The 18,781-nt window shown below is 46.4% G+C and overlaps 1 protein-coding gene across 1 annotated transcript in view; it reads right to left on the minus strand.

Annotated features, from left to right (window-relative positions):
- The window catches only part of LOC140197064 (unconventional myosin-VIIa-like), a 262,976-nt gene that overhangs the window by 146,138 nt on the left and 98,057 nt on the right, over window positions 1–18,781 (minus strand). The window contains exons 28-35 of the mRNA XM_072256983.1: window positions 17,406–17,633; window positions 14,781–14,945; window positions 11,427–11,544; window positions 10,600–10,726; window positions 9,697–9,866; window positions 6,627–6,814; window positions 2,026–2,138; window positions 236–393 (exon numbers count right to left, since the gene is read on the minus strand). Coding sequence (XP_072113084.1) covers window positions 236–393; window positions 2,026–2,138; window positions 6,627–6,814; window positions 9,697–9,866; window positions 10,600–10,726; window positions 11,427–11,544; window positions 14,781–14,945; window positions 17,406–17,633 — 1,267 coding nt within the window. The remainder of the gene's footprint in view (window positions 1–235; window positions 394–2,025; window positions 2,139–6,626; window positions 6,815–9,696; window positions 9,867–10,599; window positions 10,727–11,426; window positions 11,545–14,780; window positions 14,946–17,405; window positions 17,634–18,781) is intronic.

Raw genomic sequence — 18,781 nt, forward strand, 5'->3', positions numbered from 1 at the left:
ACTGTGATTACAGTGGGGACCGGATATCCGACTGTGATGACAGTGGGGATTGGAGATTTGACAGACAGGAGTGGGGGTTGGAGATTTACTGTGATTACAGTGAGTTCTGGATATCTGTGCAATCTGAACTTTAACCTTATATATATGGTTTTGCTAGCAGCTCTCTTGGTCAGAAAACTCTAAGATATGGGGTTGAGGTGGATTTTGAAGACGCTTGCTCTGACCGAAAGGATATCGGTGAAGCTTTGGCAGGCCACTTGCACCATCTCTGGATTGGCACAGACTTTCTTCAGCAAAGGCAATCTCAGTGGCTCCTTGGAACAGGCCCAGATCCGGTCCTTCACACGAGCCTTTGCAAACACCGCTCGGCTCATCGACTCTTTACCTGGGGACCTGAAGGAGCAAAAGAGTCTGATTAATACCATCTACAACTCAGTCACACTCAACACAACAGATCTAATTCACAAGAAGCATCAACTCTGGGCCTTCTGTTCCACTGAGAAGGAAACCTGTCATACGGTGCTCTGTACCGGCTCTCTCACAATGCTAGGCGAGGGAAAGAGAGAGAGAGCAAGAGAAAGAGAGAGAGAAAGAGAAAGAAAGAGAGAGAGAGAGGGAGAGAAAGAGAGAGAGAAAAGAGAGAGAGAAAGAGAGAGAGAGAAAAAAGAGAGAGAAAGAGGGAGAGAAAGAGGGAGAGAAAGAAGGAGAGAGAAAGAGGGAGAGAAAGAGAGGGAGAGAAAGAGAGAGAGAAAAAAGAGAGAGAAAGAGAGAGAAAAAGAGGGAGAGAAAGAGGAAGAGAAAGAGGGAGAGAAAGAGAGAGTGAGAGAGAGAGAAAGAGAGGGAGAGAAAGAGAGAGAGAAAAGAGAGAGAAAAGAGAGAGAAGAGAGAGAGAGAGAGAGAGAGAAAGAAAGAGAGAGACAGAAAGAGAGAGACAGAAAGAGAGAAGATATACAAGTACTTGGATAAACAGGGCCTGATAAGAGGTAGTCAACATGGCTTTGTGCTTGGCAAGTCATATTATAAGTTCATTAGACATAGGAGCAGAATTAGGCCATTCAGTCCCTCGAGTCTGCTCTGTCATTTCATCATGGCTGATTTATTATCCCTCTCCACTCATTCTCATGCCTTCTCTCCATAGCCTTTGACACACTTACTAATCAAGAACCTATCACCGTCTGCTTTAAATATACCCAATGACAGGCCTCCTGTAGTCTGTGGCAATGAATTTCACAGATTCACCACCCTCTAGCTCAAGAAATTCCTTATCTCTGTTCTAAATGGATGTCCCTCTATTCTGAGGCTGTGCTCTCTGGTCCTACACTTACCCACTATAGGATATATCCTCTCCACATCCTGTCTGAGCCTTTCAACATTCAATAGGTTTCAGTGAGATAGCTGGCATTCTTCTAAACTCTAGTGAGTACAAGCCCAGAGCTATCAAACACTCCTCATACGTTACCTCTTTCATACTGGAACCATCCTTGTGAACCTCCTCTGGGCCCTCTCCAATGCCAGCACATCCTTTCTTAGGATAGGTGCTCCTCTTCTTTTCTTAAATAAGGGACCCAAAATTGCTCACAATACTCCAAGTCTGGTCTGAAAAAGTACTTATAAAGCCAGCATTACATCCTTACTTTTATATTCAAATCCTCTTGAAATGACGGCCAAAATTGCATTTGCCTTCCCTACCACCAACTCAACCTGCAAGCTAATCTTTAGGGAATCCTGCACAAGAATTCCCAAGTCCCTTTGCATCTCTGATTTTTGAATTTTCTCCCCGCTTAGAAAATAGTCTATGCCTTTATTCCTTCTACCAAAGTACACTTCTCTACGCTATATTCCATCTGCCATTTCTTTGCCCTTTCTCCTAATGTCTAAGTCCTTCTACAGACCCACTGCTTCCGGAACACGACCTCCCTCTCCACTTAACTCGCAGTGAGCTATTCAGAAAAACTCTTCATAAACAAAGACAGAATAAAGTTAAAAGATGGCATATCTGTTGGAGAGTCAAGAAGCGAGGTGAACCTGAAGTAGTGGTAGGAGAACTCCTCCAGCGTGTAGAGCTTGGCCTCCACTTCATCTGGAAGGTTAGTCTGTGTGGCCTGGCGCCGCTGGTCGGGAGACATGCGGATCAAACCCTGCCAATGGAAAATGCAGGAGCTGAGTACTGGCTTACGGCAGGGCACTGCGATAAGGGAGTGACTGATCAGTTCAGGAAGAACACATTCACAGGTTTATCACAGTTTCCGACATTTAAACAATGGCATTTCCTGAGTTTTGACAGATGTGGGGTTATTAGGTGGTATCGCCTTGGGTTTTCAGGCAGCTGGTTAGACTTATCAAACCTGACAGGTGCTGGATGCAGTGGCACACAGCAAAGGAACAGACTCTCCCGCCCAGCGAGTCCACACTGACTCTATAATTTTCAGGTCTCTCCCATTTAAAGAAATATTCTGGCCCTTGTCTCACAATCACCGTAGGTAACTTCACACTTGAGCGCACTCCCTTAGCCGCTTGCTTGCCTGCCTTTATAGATCCTTAGCTGCTGCTTCACCACTTTGTATCATCAGTGAAGCTCTACTTTTTCATCTAAGATAGTCAGAATTCCCGAGACCACAGGACTGATCCATCGAACTGGAACTGGCCAGCCCTGCTTTCATTACTCACACTGAACCTTATGCTCAACCCTTCACTCTGAATTCTTACATCATCTTACGTGGTAATTTATCAAATGGTGCTTGAAAGCCCAGAGATGCCATACAACTTGCTTCCCCCTTACTTACTCAGCTAGTTACATCAAATAAACTAAACAAACAATAATTTCCCTTCATAAAACTACAATAACACTGTGTAAACTTGTTACGATTCTGCAAGGGTCACTGTTATTTATTGATCAATTCCAGCTACTGTTGAAGACAAATGAGTAAGCTGGACTTTTTTTCCCCCCTCACACTCTCTTAAATTGTTATTTCCAAAATGTATTTATTTCACAGTGATCTGGGTACCATCAGTATGACGGGCATTTAATTGCCCATCTCGAAGTACTCTTGAGAAGATGAGGGTAGGCTGTTTTCTTGAACTGCTGCAGCCCACTGGTGAAGTTGCTCGCACAATGCTGTAGAGGAGAGAGTACCGGGATAGATGCAGTGATGACAGAAATGGGATACGTTTCCAAGTCATGATGATGTGTGACGTGAAGCACAACTTGCAGATGGTGATGTGTCCGTGTCCCTTCTACACTTGACCTCTTTGGGGGCAGGAATCATTCCTTTGGGAGGTGCTGTCAGAGTAGCCTGCATGAGTAGGTGCAGTGTGTTTTCTAGATGGCACAGAACAGGAGGAACGCTTGGCCCTGTAACAGTTGGGAAGCGAATATACAGGCCTGTAAAGGGTGGGAGTTCTTGCTGTGCATCAGGGAATTGCTTAGCTCTGTAATGGGAAGGTCCACGTATTGTTCACCGTGGTCAGAGGAGGAGAACTGCGCAAGGAAGGTTTTAAAGTGCCACAGGGGGTGCGCCATCCCCAGTAGTAGCACTATCTTCACCATGATGAGGTAAATCCCGGTGGCAAGGGTGATCCCAGGGCAACCGGTCCCACACCTTGGCTGCAGGAGGCTGCCGGGTCCTATGTCTGTTAAGGCCCGCCTATTGTGCAGCGCCAGCGCATTGCTTTTCTGTCGAGGTGTGCTCCCTTAGCCTTGTCTCAACAGACTTACCACAAGACAGTGGGACTGTTTGCCCATAGCTGGGACAGTGGTTGACAGGTGCCAGGGCACATCCACACAGTGGTGAGCCTGCACGCTACGTCTCTGGGGCCTACTGCTGCTCCGAGATCCCCTGCAGTTTAGCCTGGACTGTAAGATACCCAGTTTCCGTGTGTGGCCCCGAGGAGGCACTGCAGGAGTCTTGGTGATGGAGAGGCTCTGTACTGGCAGGAGGAGGCTTACACACTCAGCTCCTCTTTTCACCCTCTATTAAGAAGGCTAGCCAGTGGCAATAGCTGTAAGCAGAGAGCACTATGCGGCCATATGATTGTGGCCAAGCTCCATATGAAAGTGCATCCCCCCCTGCGGCTGCAAAAACCCAATAAAAAGCAGCTAAATTGCAACCGCCTGAGAAACACAGAAGCAAGAACTGAGTTTTAACCATCCTAGCTGAGAAACTAAGGGAGCTGGAACCTTGTCTGAGCTCAGAAAATACCATGGAACAACAGTGGACCTATATCAGCTCTGCGCTCTATGAGGCAGCAGCCCAATCCATCAGCCATAAGAGCAGGAACCACCAAGACTGGTTTGACGATAACTCAGACACCATCCACGACTTGCTTAAGGTCCTGCACAAAGCACACTGGGCAACTTTAGACAACCCTTCACCCATCAGCATCAGGCAGCATTGGCAGGCAGCTCGGAGGAAAGTGCAAAAGACAATACGAGCCATACAAAATGAGTGGTGGACTGAAAAGGCACATGAAATCCAGTCCTTTGCCGATAATAATGACATGCATAATTTTTACAATGCTGTCAAAACCATCTACGGCCCAATAAATCGATGCGTTACTCCCCTGAAAACAGCAGATGGTCTAACACTTCTGAAGAATCAGAATACCATTCTGCTGAGGTGGGCTGAGCACTTTAACACCCTGCTTAATCAGGACTCTGACACAGACCCCACCATCCTGGATGAACTGCCTGAACTTCCTCCTATCCACGACCTCAGTCTACCACCAACCTTCCAGTAGGTTCTATCAGCTGTCCATTCCCTTAAGAACAAAAAGTCCCCTGGCACTAATAATACCCCTGAGTCACTGAAGAACGGAGGGTACGTGTGTATATGCACCCTCTACCAGTACATCACCAAGGCCTGGACTGATGAGAACATCCCACAGCAATGGAGAAATGCAAACATTGTTGTCATTTATAAGAACAAAGGTGACAAGTCCATCTGCGGCAATAGTAGGGGCATATCACTCCTTTCTGTCGCTGGAAAGGTCCTGGCTAAGGTGATGCTTCAGAGACTCATCAGCAACATCACCGAGTCAATGCTACCTGAATCGTAGAGTGGATTTAGGAAGAACAGGAGCACTATCGACATGATCTTTACAGCCCGGCAGCTTCAGGAAAAGTGCCGGGAGCAACATCAGGACCTGTTTATGGCCTTTGTCGACCTCTCCAAAGCATTCGACACTGTGTAAAGAGAGCTCTTATAGGATGTCCTCCTTAGGTTTGGCTGTCCCAATAAATTTGTTAACATCCTCCGCCAGTGCGACGATGGGATGACTGCTCGGGTGACCATTGGAGAACAAGAGTCCAAGCCCTTCCTTGTACACGCAGGGGTGAGGCAGGGGTGTGTGCTAGCACCAGTGCTCTTTAACATCTTCCTCTTGTGTGTTACCAAGCTTCTCCACAACGAGACTGAAGAGTGCAGCAGTATGGCAGTGGACGTCGGATTAGATGGCAACCTCTTTGACATCAGGAGACTCCACACAACCACCAAACTCTGCAGAGAGTGGGTCCTGGAGCTGCAGTATGCAGCCGACTGTGCTCTTGTGGCCCATACTCCAGAGGATCTTCAGACTGTCCTTGCTGTGACGGTGAGAGCGTACAGCAGGATGGGGCTGACTGTCAATACCACCAAGACAGAAGTGGTTTGCCAGTGGAGTACCAGTGTCCCACCCACTCTACCTGCCTTCACTGTTGGTGATGAAAAGCTGTCAGTAGTGCCATCTTTCAAATGCCTGGGGAGCATTCTCTCTGAGGATAGCGGCATTGACAACGGCATCCAGAGCCGCATTAAACAGGCATCAGCTGCCTTTGGGAGACTTCGGCGTAGAGTCTTTCAGAACAGGCGCCTTCGTCCCTCCACAAAGGTCACTGTATACCAAGCGGTTTGTGTCACCAAGCGGTTAGCTGCGAAGCTTGGATAACCTACAGCCGTCACATCAAGTCCTTGGAGTGCTTCCACATAAGCTGCCTCCAGCTCATCCTGGGAATTACCTGGCGTGAGCGGGTGCCTCACACTGAAATACTTGTAAAGACCAACTGCAGGAGTATTGAGGCCGTGATCACCCAGCGTCAGCTGCAGTGGCTGGGGAACGTGATAAGGATGCCCCCATGTCAGCTACCCCGCAGAGTGTTATACGGCCAGCTACGTCATGGTAGACGCTCAGCTGGAGGGCTGAAGAAGCACTATAAGGATCAGATGAAGAATGCTTTAAGGAAGTGCAAGATCAGACCCGAGGACCTGGAGGGTGTTGCTGTTGACCGTACCACTTGGCAACGGCTGTGTAGGGACGGGGTTCGTATTCTGGAGATGGAAAGAACAACCAGAAGACAGCAGAAGAGATCCAGGAGAAATGCAGCCATGGTTGCCATCACTACCACATATACATGTCTCACCTGCAATAGAGCTTGTGGGTCCAGGATAGGACTGTATTGTCATCAAAGATCTCACTGTTAAAGGAGTGGACGTCGTCATCGGATTTCAATGGACAACCAGAGAGAGAGAGAGAATGGGAAGGGCAATGCTCCCCAAACACGACAAAGGGCAGGGCCTCAGCCAAGAGACAGTGGCCAGTACGTAGACCCAGAAGGAGCTCATTTCTATACAAATACTAATGAGCCAACATACCAGCACATCTGTTGAAGGTTTCTCGAGGATAGGAATGATGTAGACAGACGCCAGGAAAATACTTCCCCTCTGTCTCGTACGCTCATTCAACCCCTGAACCCAGCTGTGATCTTGAATCTGAGTATTCTCCTCAGTTTTCAACAGCTTGATCAAATCTCCCTTTTCAAATTTTAGGAAGATGGGGTCATCTGGAAAAGAAAAATGTGACAGAAAATTAAACTTTGCACTGAAGAACGCAAAGGGTTTTATTCTAAAGACAAACACCACAAAGTACAATTAAACTGTAGAGTCAGACACTACATAAACACCATAAGGCAATAGGGTCGACAGAGAGATACAGTTAAATTACAGGACAAGACATCATAGAGGTACGACTAGACTGTAGGGTCAGACACAATCGAGATAGAATTAGACTGTAGGATCAGACACAATGGCAATACAATCAGACTGTAGGATCAGACACAATGGAAATACAACTAGACTGTAGGGTCAGACACAACGGCAATACAATCAGACTGTAGGGTCAGAACAACGGCGATACTACCAGGCTGTTGGATCGGGCACAATGAAGATACAGCCAGACTGTAAGGTCAGACACAATGGAGATACAACTGGACTGTAGGGTCAGACACAATACTTATACAACTAGACTGTTGGATCAGACACAACGGCAATACAATCAGACTGTAGGGTCAGAACAACGGCAATACAACCAGGCTGTTGGATCGGGCACAATGAAGATACAACTAGACGGTTGGGTCAGACACAATGGAGATACAACAAGACTGTAGGGTCAGACACAATAGTTATACAACTAGACTGTCGGATCAGACACAATGGAGTTATAAGAAGACTGTAGGGTCAGACACAATAGAGATACAACTAGACTATAGGGTCAGACACAATGGAAGTACAGTTAGACTGTAGGGTCAGGCACAACAGATGATCATTAGACTGTAGGATCAGACACAAAAGACACATAAACTGTAGGGCCCAACAGAATAGAGTTACAGTTAACCTATAAGGACACCCTCTGTAGCAGAACAGTTAGATTGTGGGGTCTGATACTATAGAAATCTGGTAGAAAACAGTATTGTTGATGAACAGATGAAGGAACAAATCTGATAGATATTTCAGTGTTTAGACCTCAGAAGGAAGACTTTTATTAATATAGTGTTTTACATAATCTCAGGATGTTCGAAGGAGCTTTGCAGTTAAGTCCTCTTGAAGTATCCTTTGGTATTTAATCTCCATCATCTTCCAGCCTGAAGCAGACCCTTCCTTTTGTTTCTCTATTCACCCACCACAAATTCATCTGCCTCGGTCTTAGGAACATAAGATCAATCAGTTTCTTAATGAAATCCGAACATGAAATGTCCACTATTTGCTGAGTTCATGGCTGAACTGTGACCTCAAATGGCCTTTGCCTTGTAAATCCTTTCACCTTTGGTTAATAAAATATTATCAAGGGCATTTAAAATTTACAATTGGTTTCATATCAATTGATAACCTCAAACTTTATTTAAAGCTGGATACATTTCTTAACTTCACTCAGTAATATAGATTCTGAAAGTACATACTGAGGAGCAATAAGGGGAGGGTAACGATATGTGGAGATGACAGATTAGTATAAATTGTTTCTTGATTATTGGCATGAATATAGGCTGAAGAGCCTTTTCCTTGACTCTGAAACAAACAATGCAGAAAGCCTGGAGGAAATAAAAGTGAAGTTGGGGGTTATGGGGGTAGGGGTGGGGGCAAGGGATGTTCCTGAAGAAAATTAGTGGGTAAACCCCCTGTAATGAGAAAGAGCATTGTAACCTCTGTGTGCAGAAAGCAGATGTGGTTTAATGGAGGAAGGAAGTGATACAGGCATTGAAAAGGAAGGATATGAAGGAGAGGAGGTGTTATACAGTGAATCATAGTGAACTGAGATATGCAGCACAACAAAGGGCATCTGGGAACACAGATCTTAATCCCTTGAAAGTGGCATCAAGGGTAGATAGGGTCATTAAGAGAGTTTTTGGCACACTGGCCTTCATAAATCAGAGTATTGAGTACAGGAGTTGGGACGTTATGTTGAAGATATGAAAGAATTTGGCAAGGCCTAATTTGAGTATTGTGGCAGTTCTAGTCACCTGCCTGTAGGAAAGATATCAAAAGCATTGAAAGAGTACAGAGAAAATTTACAAAGATGTTAATATATATAATTTATAAAGTTAGGATTTAATTTCATGGAGCATGGAGAATGAGAGAATATTCAAGAGAGGTATACAAAATTACGAAGAGTAAGATAAGGTAAATGCAAGCAGACTTCTTCCATTGAAGTTGGGTGAGGCTAGAACTAGAGGTCATAGGTTAAGGGTGAAAGGTGAAATATTTAAGAAGTATCTGAGGGGGATCTTCACGCCAATGGTGATGAAAGTGTGGAACGAGTGGCCAGTGGATATGGGTTTGATGGCAACATTTAAGAGAAGTTTGGATAAGTACACGGATAGAAGGGGTATGGAGGACTATTGTCCAGATTTGGGTCAATAGGACTAGTTCAGCATGGACTAGAGAGGCCAAAGGGCCTGTGTCTGTGCTGAGGCACTCCATGACTCTTATCATTCTAAACCGAAATGACTACTAACAGTAGCAAAATCACTAGTCCCACGCACAATTAATACAACACTTTTAAAAGAAGTAGGAAATATTGGTGGTTCTAAACTTCATTCCTTCAACACCCTTTGCTCAGGTGTGAGGCTGAAAATGGCTCAGCTGTTACTGCTGTACTGGTGAGAGGTAACTTATTGGACAACTAAAGTTCTATGGATTAGCGGAAATCAATATTTGGAAAGGATAGGTTAATCAGAGAAAGTCAGCGAGGATTTATTGAGAGAAGTTAATATTTAACCAACTTCATCAAACATTTGGAAGAAGTAACAATGAATTAGCCCAGCAGATTTTAGCTATTGGATAACTCTTGCTTCTTTACTCTGCACATTTCAGTGAAAAGGCTTGGTCTGTAGACAAAGTTGTCAGGTGCTTTTGAATGGCGCCAGGGAATTGGTGTAAATGCTTACCGTACCTTGCTTGGGACTGTTGAGCAGTGCCACCGCATACTCTGACCTCACCTTCAGACCGTTGAGAAACATCATGAGCAAATCAGCGATGTCGGCAGCGTGCCCAGATGTGAGGGTACACTCCTCACCCTGCAGGGTGCTCACAGTCACACTTTGCCCAAACAGCTTCGAAGCTCTGTGTGGAACAGCCATGTGTTGGAGGTTACAAAACACTGCAAGCCAAATACTTATTGGCAGAGTTGACAGACACCAGCCACATCAAAGTAAGTGGAGACCTCAGCTCACACCGGTCTTGTCCAGGAAGCCCAACATTTTTGCCCATTGTTCCATTTCCAACCCAGCTCCTCACCAATCGGCTTCAGCTGACTGCCCCGGGCTTATACAATACTCCTTCTGTGACCACAAGAATTGTTCCATCCTGTTACCACAACCACCTCCCTCCACACTGACCCTTGCCAGCTGGTGGCTGCCACTTACATCAGCTCACTGAAATGGCTGCCAAAAAGTTGATGTGCTTCAATCCTCCCCTCCTTCCTCCTTCATAGTGTGACCTCCCCAACCTCAACATGATCTCCACCCTCAGCTCAACCTCTTACTGTAGTGACCTTCAACTTCATGCAACCTCCACCCTCTCATGACCTTTACACTTCTGTGAACTCTGCCCAACAGCCCGATCCCTGTCCTTGGTCTGACTTCAGCCCGAACACCAATCCAGATCCCAGAGCACTGAGCTGTAGAGAAGAAGAAAGAAGTAACGGATAGGGTTTTAAAGCCTCAGCCAACACCAGTGGCAGATGTAGCTGATGTGGGAGGACAGAAGAAGAGGGTGAGGAGCATTCCAAATGGAGGGAGTTGCAGGAGTGAGGGAGAATATACTGCAAGGGAAGCCCATTTTCTGGAGCTCTGACCTGTTTGTATTCACTCCGGTGATCTCCGGGAAGGAACATTTCCACAGGACTCTCTCAGTCTTGTCCACAAGGCTGAGGCCAAGCCAGTTGACAGCAACCACCAGCTTGTTTGGGACGTGGGTGGGCCCTGGAAGTGAATGGCACGTGAGTGAAGCGACAGCCCAGCCTACCTGCCCACGGTCCCTGCCAAAGGCTAAGGACATCCACCACTGTCCTGTTGGTCTGCAGTTCCTTCCCTCCTCCCCGTGTCATTGACTCTACGTACCAAGGGCAGGGGCAGCTTGGTGACACGATCCTTTGTTCCTCCCCCCAGCATGTCACTTGGGTGTGGGTGACCAGGGATTGCCCAGGTCTGTCCTGCAGGGACAGCAGAAACATGGCTCATGGCTGCTGTCGCATCTAAACCACGGACTCACACAGGTTAGCCAGCGAGTCACACCACACAGCAAACGTACTTCAGCCATCTGCACCATGCTGACCATCCAGCATCAGTTTACACCTGTCGTATTTCATTCGCCCCCCCCATTCCCATCAAATCCCCCCGATTCCACCACTCGCCTACACACTCAGGGCAATTTAACCTACAAACCCACACGTCCCTGGGATGTGGGAGGAAACTGGAACATCCAGGGAAAACGGACGTAGTCACGGGGAGAAAGTGCAAAACCCACACAGAGAGCAGCTGAGCTCAGGATTGAACCTGGGTCTCTGGCACTGTCAGCGCGCTGTACTGCAGGCATGTACACACGCGCACAGAGACATATGCACTTGCATAAATAGAGTGTTACACACATCTTCACATTCATAGCCATTCCCACACCCAGTACCTGAAAACTTTGCAGCTTCAAAAAACCTGGAGAACAGCAAGGGCCACTTCATGCGCACAAGGTCTACCAGCTGGGCCTTGAGAGAAAAAGGGTCCGGTTTCTCGGTGCTGAACAACCTCTGTCACAAATAGTCGAGAGATCAGTGATGAATCACACACACTCTCGCACACGTAGAGACAGATAATTAATTGCAATGTTGAACATAAACCTCTAACAGGATACTGTCTGTTGAGAAGTGACTTTGCAGTCAGCCAGAATGTATGCAGCCATTGAAACCATTTGGGTCCAGTAAACCGATGTGTCCCTCATAGACTGAGCCTCAGGTGAGTATATATGCCTGTTGACGTGCCTGAGAGTGTGTGTGTATGTGAGCATGCCCACAAGTGCTGTATATCTGTGTGTGGACCTGTATGTATCTGGCTCTGTATCTGTGGTGATCTAGTTGTCTATATTTTTGTGTATCCATGCATGCTAAGGTGTTCCTGTATCTGTGAGTATGTATGCATATTTGTGTGTTATCCTTTTGCATCAGTGTACTGTACATATGTGTATCTGTGAGTGTGTGGATCTGTCTATATGTGTGTGTGTTGGTGCATGTATCAGTATATATAAATGTAATACATAATCATATGTATCCATGGATGGGCATCCATTTGCCTGTGTCTGTGTGTTCATGCATGTGCATACATATCTGTGAGAATTTATCAACATGTGTCCATCGCTCTTTCACCTGTACCTATGATACCTGCTATATATCACTTTTGCGTGATATGTCGATGCTTGGATGAAGGAATTGATGGCTTTGTGGCCAAGTCTGCAGATGGTATAAAGACAGGTGGTGGGGTAGGAGGCATTGAGGCAGTAGGGTGTATGCAGATGACAGACAGATTGGGGGAATGGGCAAAGAAGTGGGAGATGGAATTTATTGTAGGGAAGTGGATGGTCATGCACTTTGGCAGAAGGAAAAAAGGCATAGACTATTTTCTAAATGGGGAGAAAAAAAATCAGAGGTTCAGGAAGACTTGGGAGTTGTCGTGCAGGATTCACTAAAGGTTAATTTGCAGCTTGAGTCGGTGGTGAGGAAGGCAAATGCGAGGTCAGCATTCATTTCAAGAGGACTACAATATAAGAGCAAGGATGTAATGCGGAAGCTTTATAGGGCATTGGTCAGACCGCACTTGGAGTACTGAGAGCAGTTTTGGGCCACTTATCTATGAAAAGATGTGCTGACATTGGAGAGGGTCCAGAGGATATTCCTAAGAATGATCCCAGGAATGAAAGTGTTAACATATGAGGGGTGTTTGATGGCTCTGGGCCAGTACTCACTGGAGCTTAAAAGATGAGGGGGGATCTCATTGCAACCTGTCGAATATTGAAAGGTCTGAATAAAGTGGATGTAGAAGAGCGTTTCCTATAGTGGAGGAGTCTAGGGCCAGAGACACATCCTCAGAATTGAGGGATGTCCATTTAGAAAAGAGATGAAGAAAAGTTTCTTTAGCCAGAGGGCTGGCAAATCTGTGGAATTCAGTGCCACAGATAGTTGTGAAGGAAAAATCATTGTGTCTATTTAAGGCAGAGGTTCATTAATCAGGGAGTCAAAGATTATGGGGAGCAGGTAGAGAATGGGGTTCAGAGGGATAATAAATCAGCCATAATGGAATGACAGAACAGACTCAATGGGCTGAATGGCCAAATACTTCTCCTATGTTTGTGTGTGTACCTCCTGTACCTAATAAAATGGCCACTAAGGTATGTTCATAATCTTCTGCTACTGTAGCCCATCCAGTTCAAAGTTTGATGTGTTGTGTGTTCAGACATGCCCTTCTGCACACCATTGTTGAAATAGTTGGTACTTGAGTTCCTGTCACCTTGCTATCTGCTTGAACCAGTCCAGCCATTCTCCTCTGACCTCTCCCATCAATAAAGCATTTTTGCCTACAGAACTGCCACGCACTGGATGATTTTTGTTTTTCACTCCACTTTTTGTAAACTCTAGAGACTGCTGTGCATGAAAATCCCAGAAAAATCAGCTGTTTCCGAGATACTCAAATCACCCCCACCAATAATTGTGCACCCACAATTATCCTATGGTCAAAGCCACTTAGATCACATACAACCCCCGACCTTTTTATTCTGGTGTCTTTTCCTTTCCTTTCCAATTCTGATGAAGGATCTTGGTCTGAAACATTGACTGTTTATTCATTTCCATAGATGCTGCTTGGCCTGCTGAGTTCCTCCAGTATTTTGTGTGTGTTGCTCTTTTCCATTCTGATGTTTGGCCTGAGCAACAATTGAACCTTTTGACCACGGCTGCATGCTTTTATGCATTGAGTTGCTGCCACATGATTGGCTGATTAGATATTTGCATTAACGAGCAGGTGTACCTAGTAAAGTGTCCATGGCGTATGAGTCTGCATTGCTGTGCATGTATCTTTGTGTGTGCATTTAATTCTGTGAGAGCCTGTACACGTGTGTGTACAAGTATGCTGATGGTGGCAAAGGACACAGTAGGTGAGGGAGGGAGTGGAGTTGCACTCCTGTCCCTCCCATCTGCTGAATATGTGCATGCGCCAGGCCAAATAAAGTGCCCACTGAGTATATGCTCATGATATTCTGTTCCACGTCAAGGTTTTATGTGTTTTATGTTCGGAGGTGCTCTTCAGCACACCACTCCCCAGGCTGTCCATTCTCCTCTGATCTCTCTCACTAAGGAGGTATTTCCCAGCCTCCATAACACGTGGCTCCCATAATATGTGGTCCTGTAGCCTACAGTCACTGTGCGTTAAAGACCCACAGGGAGCAGTTGCCGATATCACTCCACTGCACCGGAACCACCCAGGAGTTATAGCCTGTACAGTGGGCAGCTGACCCATCTGTCAGACGTGTGAGCAGGTACCTTACATCTGTCTACAGGCACAACCCCATCCACTCTGACACCTTCCCCTGCAGGCAGACTAGTAGCGAGGCTCCAACACTGCAGCAGGTGTGCACCACAGTGCAGCAGCAGTGAGCTGCTGCTGGGGTGTTCACCAACTCTATTGTGATCTGGGTGTGAAAGGCAGTGCCTTTGTGAAGGTGAACTTTCCCCACCTCTGCCCATTGGCTGGCAGATTCCCATGACCCTTGACCCACCCATTCCAATCAATAGGAATGGTTCCTGAATTACCCAAACTCAGTTTGCTTGGCATTTCTGGGAGATACTGGAATATTCCTGCAGATAGAGCGTGAGGAACTGACAGCACTGGAGAGCTGTGTCCTGTTCCAATGGTTGCATGGTTGTCAAGCAACCAGCTTTCATTTCTCCCAGTTACTCCCAGGAATAAACCTCTCTGGAGAATAAGGTTCCTTACTCACCTTCACTGATTCCGTGATCTGTTGACTCCATTCCTCTGGGGATCTGTTCTGTAAGAGTTTGGTGGAGATACAAGTTCGGACAACCTCCAGCCCCTTCTCAGCCTCAGCACCCACTCCAAACCTTGTGTAGTAATGTTTGGCAGCGATCTCCACCAGCTCTTCCTCCTGCGCGTTTGTAATGACACCAGTTAACCAGCCCGATCACCTCCTGGTAAACCGCAGAGCCCCACCCAGATAATCAGATACCACTGCCCACACGCTCTCCCAGCTGATCACACTAAGTAGTCTGCCATAGAAGGAAGGAGTAAATACTAACTAGTGTTCTAATACATCGTTCGGCTTGGCTTCCTGTGACCCTTGACCCAGCCTTAACCGCGGACAGAAGCAGCCGTCCTTTCTGAGTGAGGTTCGACTGAGATGCAGGGCGATACCTTGACATGGGCTGGCAAGTGAAGAGTATGCACTTGGGCTAGGGTAAGGGTAAATGCAAGCAGGCGCTTTCCACTGAGGTTGGGTAAGCCTACAACCAGAGGCCATGGGTTAAGGGTGAAAGGTGAGAAGTTTAAGGGGAACATGAGGGGAAACTTTTTCACTCAGTGGGTTGTGAGAGTGTGGAATGAGCTGCCAGCACAGGTGGTACATGTGAGCTCGATTTCAACGTTTACGAGAAGTTTGGATAGGTAGTTAGATGGTGGGGGTATGGAGGGCTATGGTCCCGGTGCAGGTCGATGGGAGTAGGCAGTTTAGATGGTGTTGGCATGGACTAGATGGGCCAAAGGGCCTGTTTTTGTGCCATACTACTCTATAACCACACACAACCAGGCACTCTAGTTTCCTCCCACATACCAAAGTTGTGCAAAGAAGCCTACATGTTTTAAGCAGGCAAATTGAATGTTTCTAATGCAGAGCTTGTGTTTCATTCAACAGCCAAAACCTAAATTAAACAATGAAGTAAGTGGTAATAAAGTACTTTGCTTTATGCGAAGAATGCTCTTGAATCACTTGATTGTAAAACTTAACATTGCTTACTGGCAGCCACCATATCACGTAGAATCCTGCCTGCTGACGGTATGTTTCCAGTGTCGAGTGGTTGTGTTTCACTCAAATCAATGAAACAACTGGCGGTTTACTGGCTGGTTAATTGGATACTAAGAGTACATCCACTCCACGCCGGATAATTTTGAAAACAAAGCTTTTTCTCTTCCTTTTGCCCTCCCGTCCACACTGAGCCGGCGTTTTCAGCCCCCGAAAATGGAGATTTTCGAAAACACTGTCCAGAGTGAATAAATCTGAAAACGCTTAATATCCGGCGTAGTGTATATGGGGTAAACGGAGAGATTTTAAAACGTTGTCATGACAACACCACAACAACAATGCTTTTTCTGCTTCTGCTTGGTACTGCGCAAGCTGTTATAACGCGCAGTCAGTGTGAACGGCGTGAGAGTTAAATTGTAACGTGAGCTTTTTTGAGTATTTAAAAATGCTGTCATGACGTGCCGGAACAGATGTTCGTTGTTTTCTTGAACGCCACCACCTAACAATTTCAGAACAGACAGACGAGACTGAAGCCAGAAGGGTTAGAAATGTACTCACCAAATACTTTGACCCAAAGCTTACTGAATAAATACGTATACTACCTTCGCCCAGTTTTCTGTCCTTGCTTGTATGAAGGTGGTTTACCTATTTATGCAAGTACTTCTCTGACAATAGATGTGTAACAGCCTAATGTAACATTGTATGGAAATACAAGGTTACGCTGATGCAGACGTTTTATGCATTTAACAAGGTGCTTTATTAATGCAACAGAGATTTTCAATGTTCGTCGTCAGCTGGGTCGTACTGTCTGTGAACTCCCTGTCGGTTGCCTCCATACGCTCCAGTATTTGTTTTTTTTTTAAGTTTTAAGTCCTCCTCCGCGAGAGCCAAGAGCAATTCCTTTAAAGTTTTTCTACTCTGTAACTGGACAAACGCCCAATAAGTATACCGTTTCCTCTTCGCTTGTTTTATGTGTGTCCTGCGCATGCCCAGTAGGAGGAGATTCACCCAAATATCCGTCTAATGTGGACAGAGATATTTTGAAAAACGCTTAGTGTGGACGCCTGTCGTTTTTACTCGAAACCGGCGTTTTCAAAATTATCCGGCGTAGTGTGGACATAGCCTAATTATCCTGCGTACATAGGAGAGTGGTGGGAATTGTTGGGAATGTGGGGAGAATAAAATGAGGGACTGCTGAAGATGGGTTTTTATAGTCAGCAAAGACTAGATGGGCCAAAGGGCCTACACAATGCTGCACCTCTTGACTCTGTGACTGAGGTTCAGTAAGAACTTTGGGGAAGCAGAAGACAAGTTTTAGCCTTCGAGTCAAATGGTGGTAAAGCACAGCTGACCAATGAGAACCCCTCTAAACTAATCGCATGCACCAGCACACGGACCATGTTTTTCTCTGCCTTGGTAATTCAAGTGCAGGACCAGACACTTAAATGTTGTGACAATCTCTGCCTCCACCACATGCTCACACAGCACCTTCCAGATTCCAACCAGCTGCTGGTTTTTGTAACATGTTTAGAAGACACTGCTGATAATGAGATGCTAATTACATAGTACATAATTATCATGATTCCCTACCTTTTCAAATAGATATTCTCCAAACCGAATGCCGCGAAGGATCTGCTGGTAGATGAGGTCTGTGCTGACTAGGTCCTCGTTGCAGTTGTGCCAGGGCGTGAAGATCTCCTTGCGGAAGAGCAGGCGCCAGGCTGCATGGCGCTCCTGCCCACCTTGCCTTTTCACGTACTGCTCACACTGCGATATGGCGTCCATAATGTGATCGGAACCACTCCCGAGAGACGAGACCTAGCAGTAGGGTGTGGGGGGGGGGGAAGACAGAGGCAGGTCAGAGGATAACCACTCCACCCCCATCAGCATTCAAAACGCTGGAAGAACTCGGCGGGTCTGTCGGGAGGAATGGACATCTGATGATTTGGGTTGAGACCCTTTATCAGAACTGAATGGACTGAACTCCACCTGGCACCTGCCAGCCCTTGCCCCATCTCTCCCTTCCACATTGGCTATCCTCCCCCTCTTCTCCCAGTCCAGACGAAGGGTCCTGACTCAAAGTATCGAATGTAAGCCTCCCTCTACACACTCCGCCTAACCTGATGAGTTACTCCAGTATTTTGTGTATTGCTGCAGATTCCATCAGCTGCATTTTCTTGTGGGCTGCAGTTCTGTCTTGTCCCACTCACTGAAACCATCAGCCCAAGCAAACTGGACTAATCCAGCCCAAACACCAGGACTGGCAGTGAACACTGGACACACCTACGGGCAATAGTTCAGGCTAAAGACCAGCAGCAAGAGGAGGTGTCCGAGGAGTGAATGAGTTGAAACCATGAAGCCACTCAGAATGGCAACAGGCACTTTGGCCCAGCATGTCCATGCCGAACATCAATCGCTCATTTACACTAATCCCAATTGATTCTCTACGTTCCAATCAACTCCCCCAACCCGCACCCCACCCCCGGGTTCAACCACTCAGCTACACACGCAGGGCAATCGACCTACAAACTGGGGGTGGGTAGGAAACTGAAGAAGTTGGGGGAACCCATGTGGTCACCAGGAGAACATGCAAACTCCAAACAGACAGCAGCAGAGGCTGGGATCGATCTTGTTTTTTTGGAGCTTGGAGGGGAGCGACTCTAATGTGCAGATGTCATAATGTGGTGAATGTGGGAGGAGAAAGGAGCTGAATAGAGGAACAATGGGCAACAGTAACTGTTTGGAAATGCCTCATTTTCTAAAACATTTTCTATCACATACGGCAATTGCAAATTCCCAATGAAATACTCTCAAAGCTGCTGATTGAAAACGGACTGTCTGTTTGAGCAAAGTAATGGGTTATGATAATGATCATGGGTTTGAGGGATATTGCTGGTCAAAACTCAGGGTCACCTCTTCTGCCATGGGACCTCTTACTCCCACTGGAGATACAACCAGGCCTTGTA

Source organism: Mobula birostris, chromosome 4 (genome assembly GCF_030028105.1).
Source record: "Mobula birostris isolate sMobBir1 chromosome 4, sMobBir1.hap1, whole genome shotgun sequence".
NCBI classification, from domain to species: Eukaryota; Metazoa; Chordata; class Chondrichthyes; order Myliobatiformes; family Myliobatidae; genus Mobula; species Mobula birostris.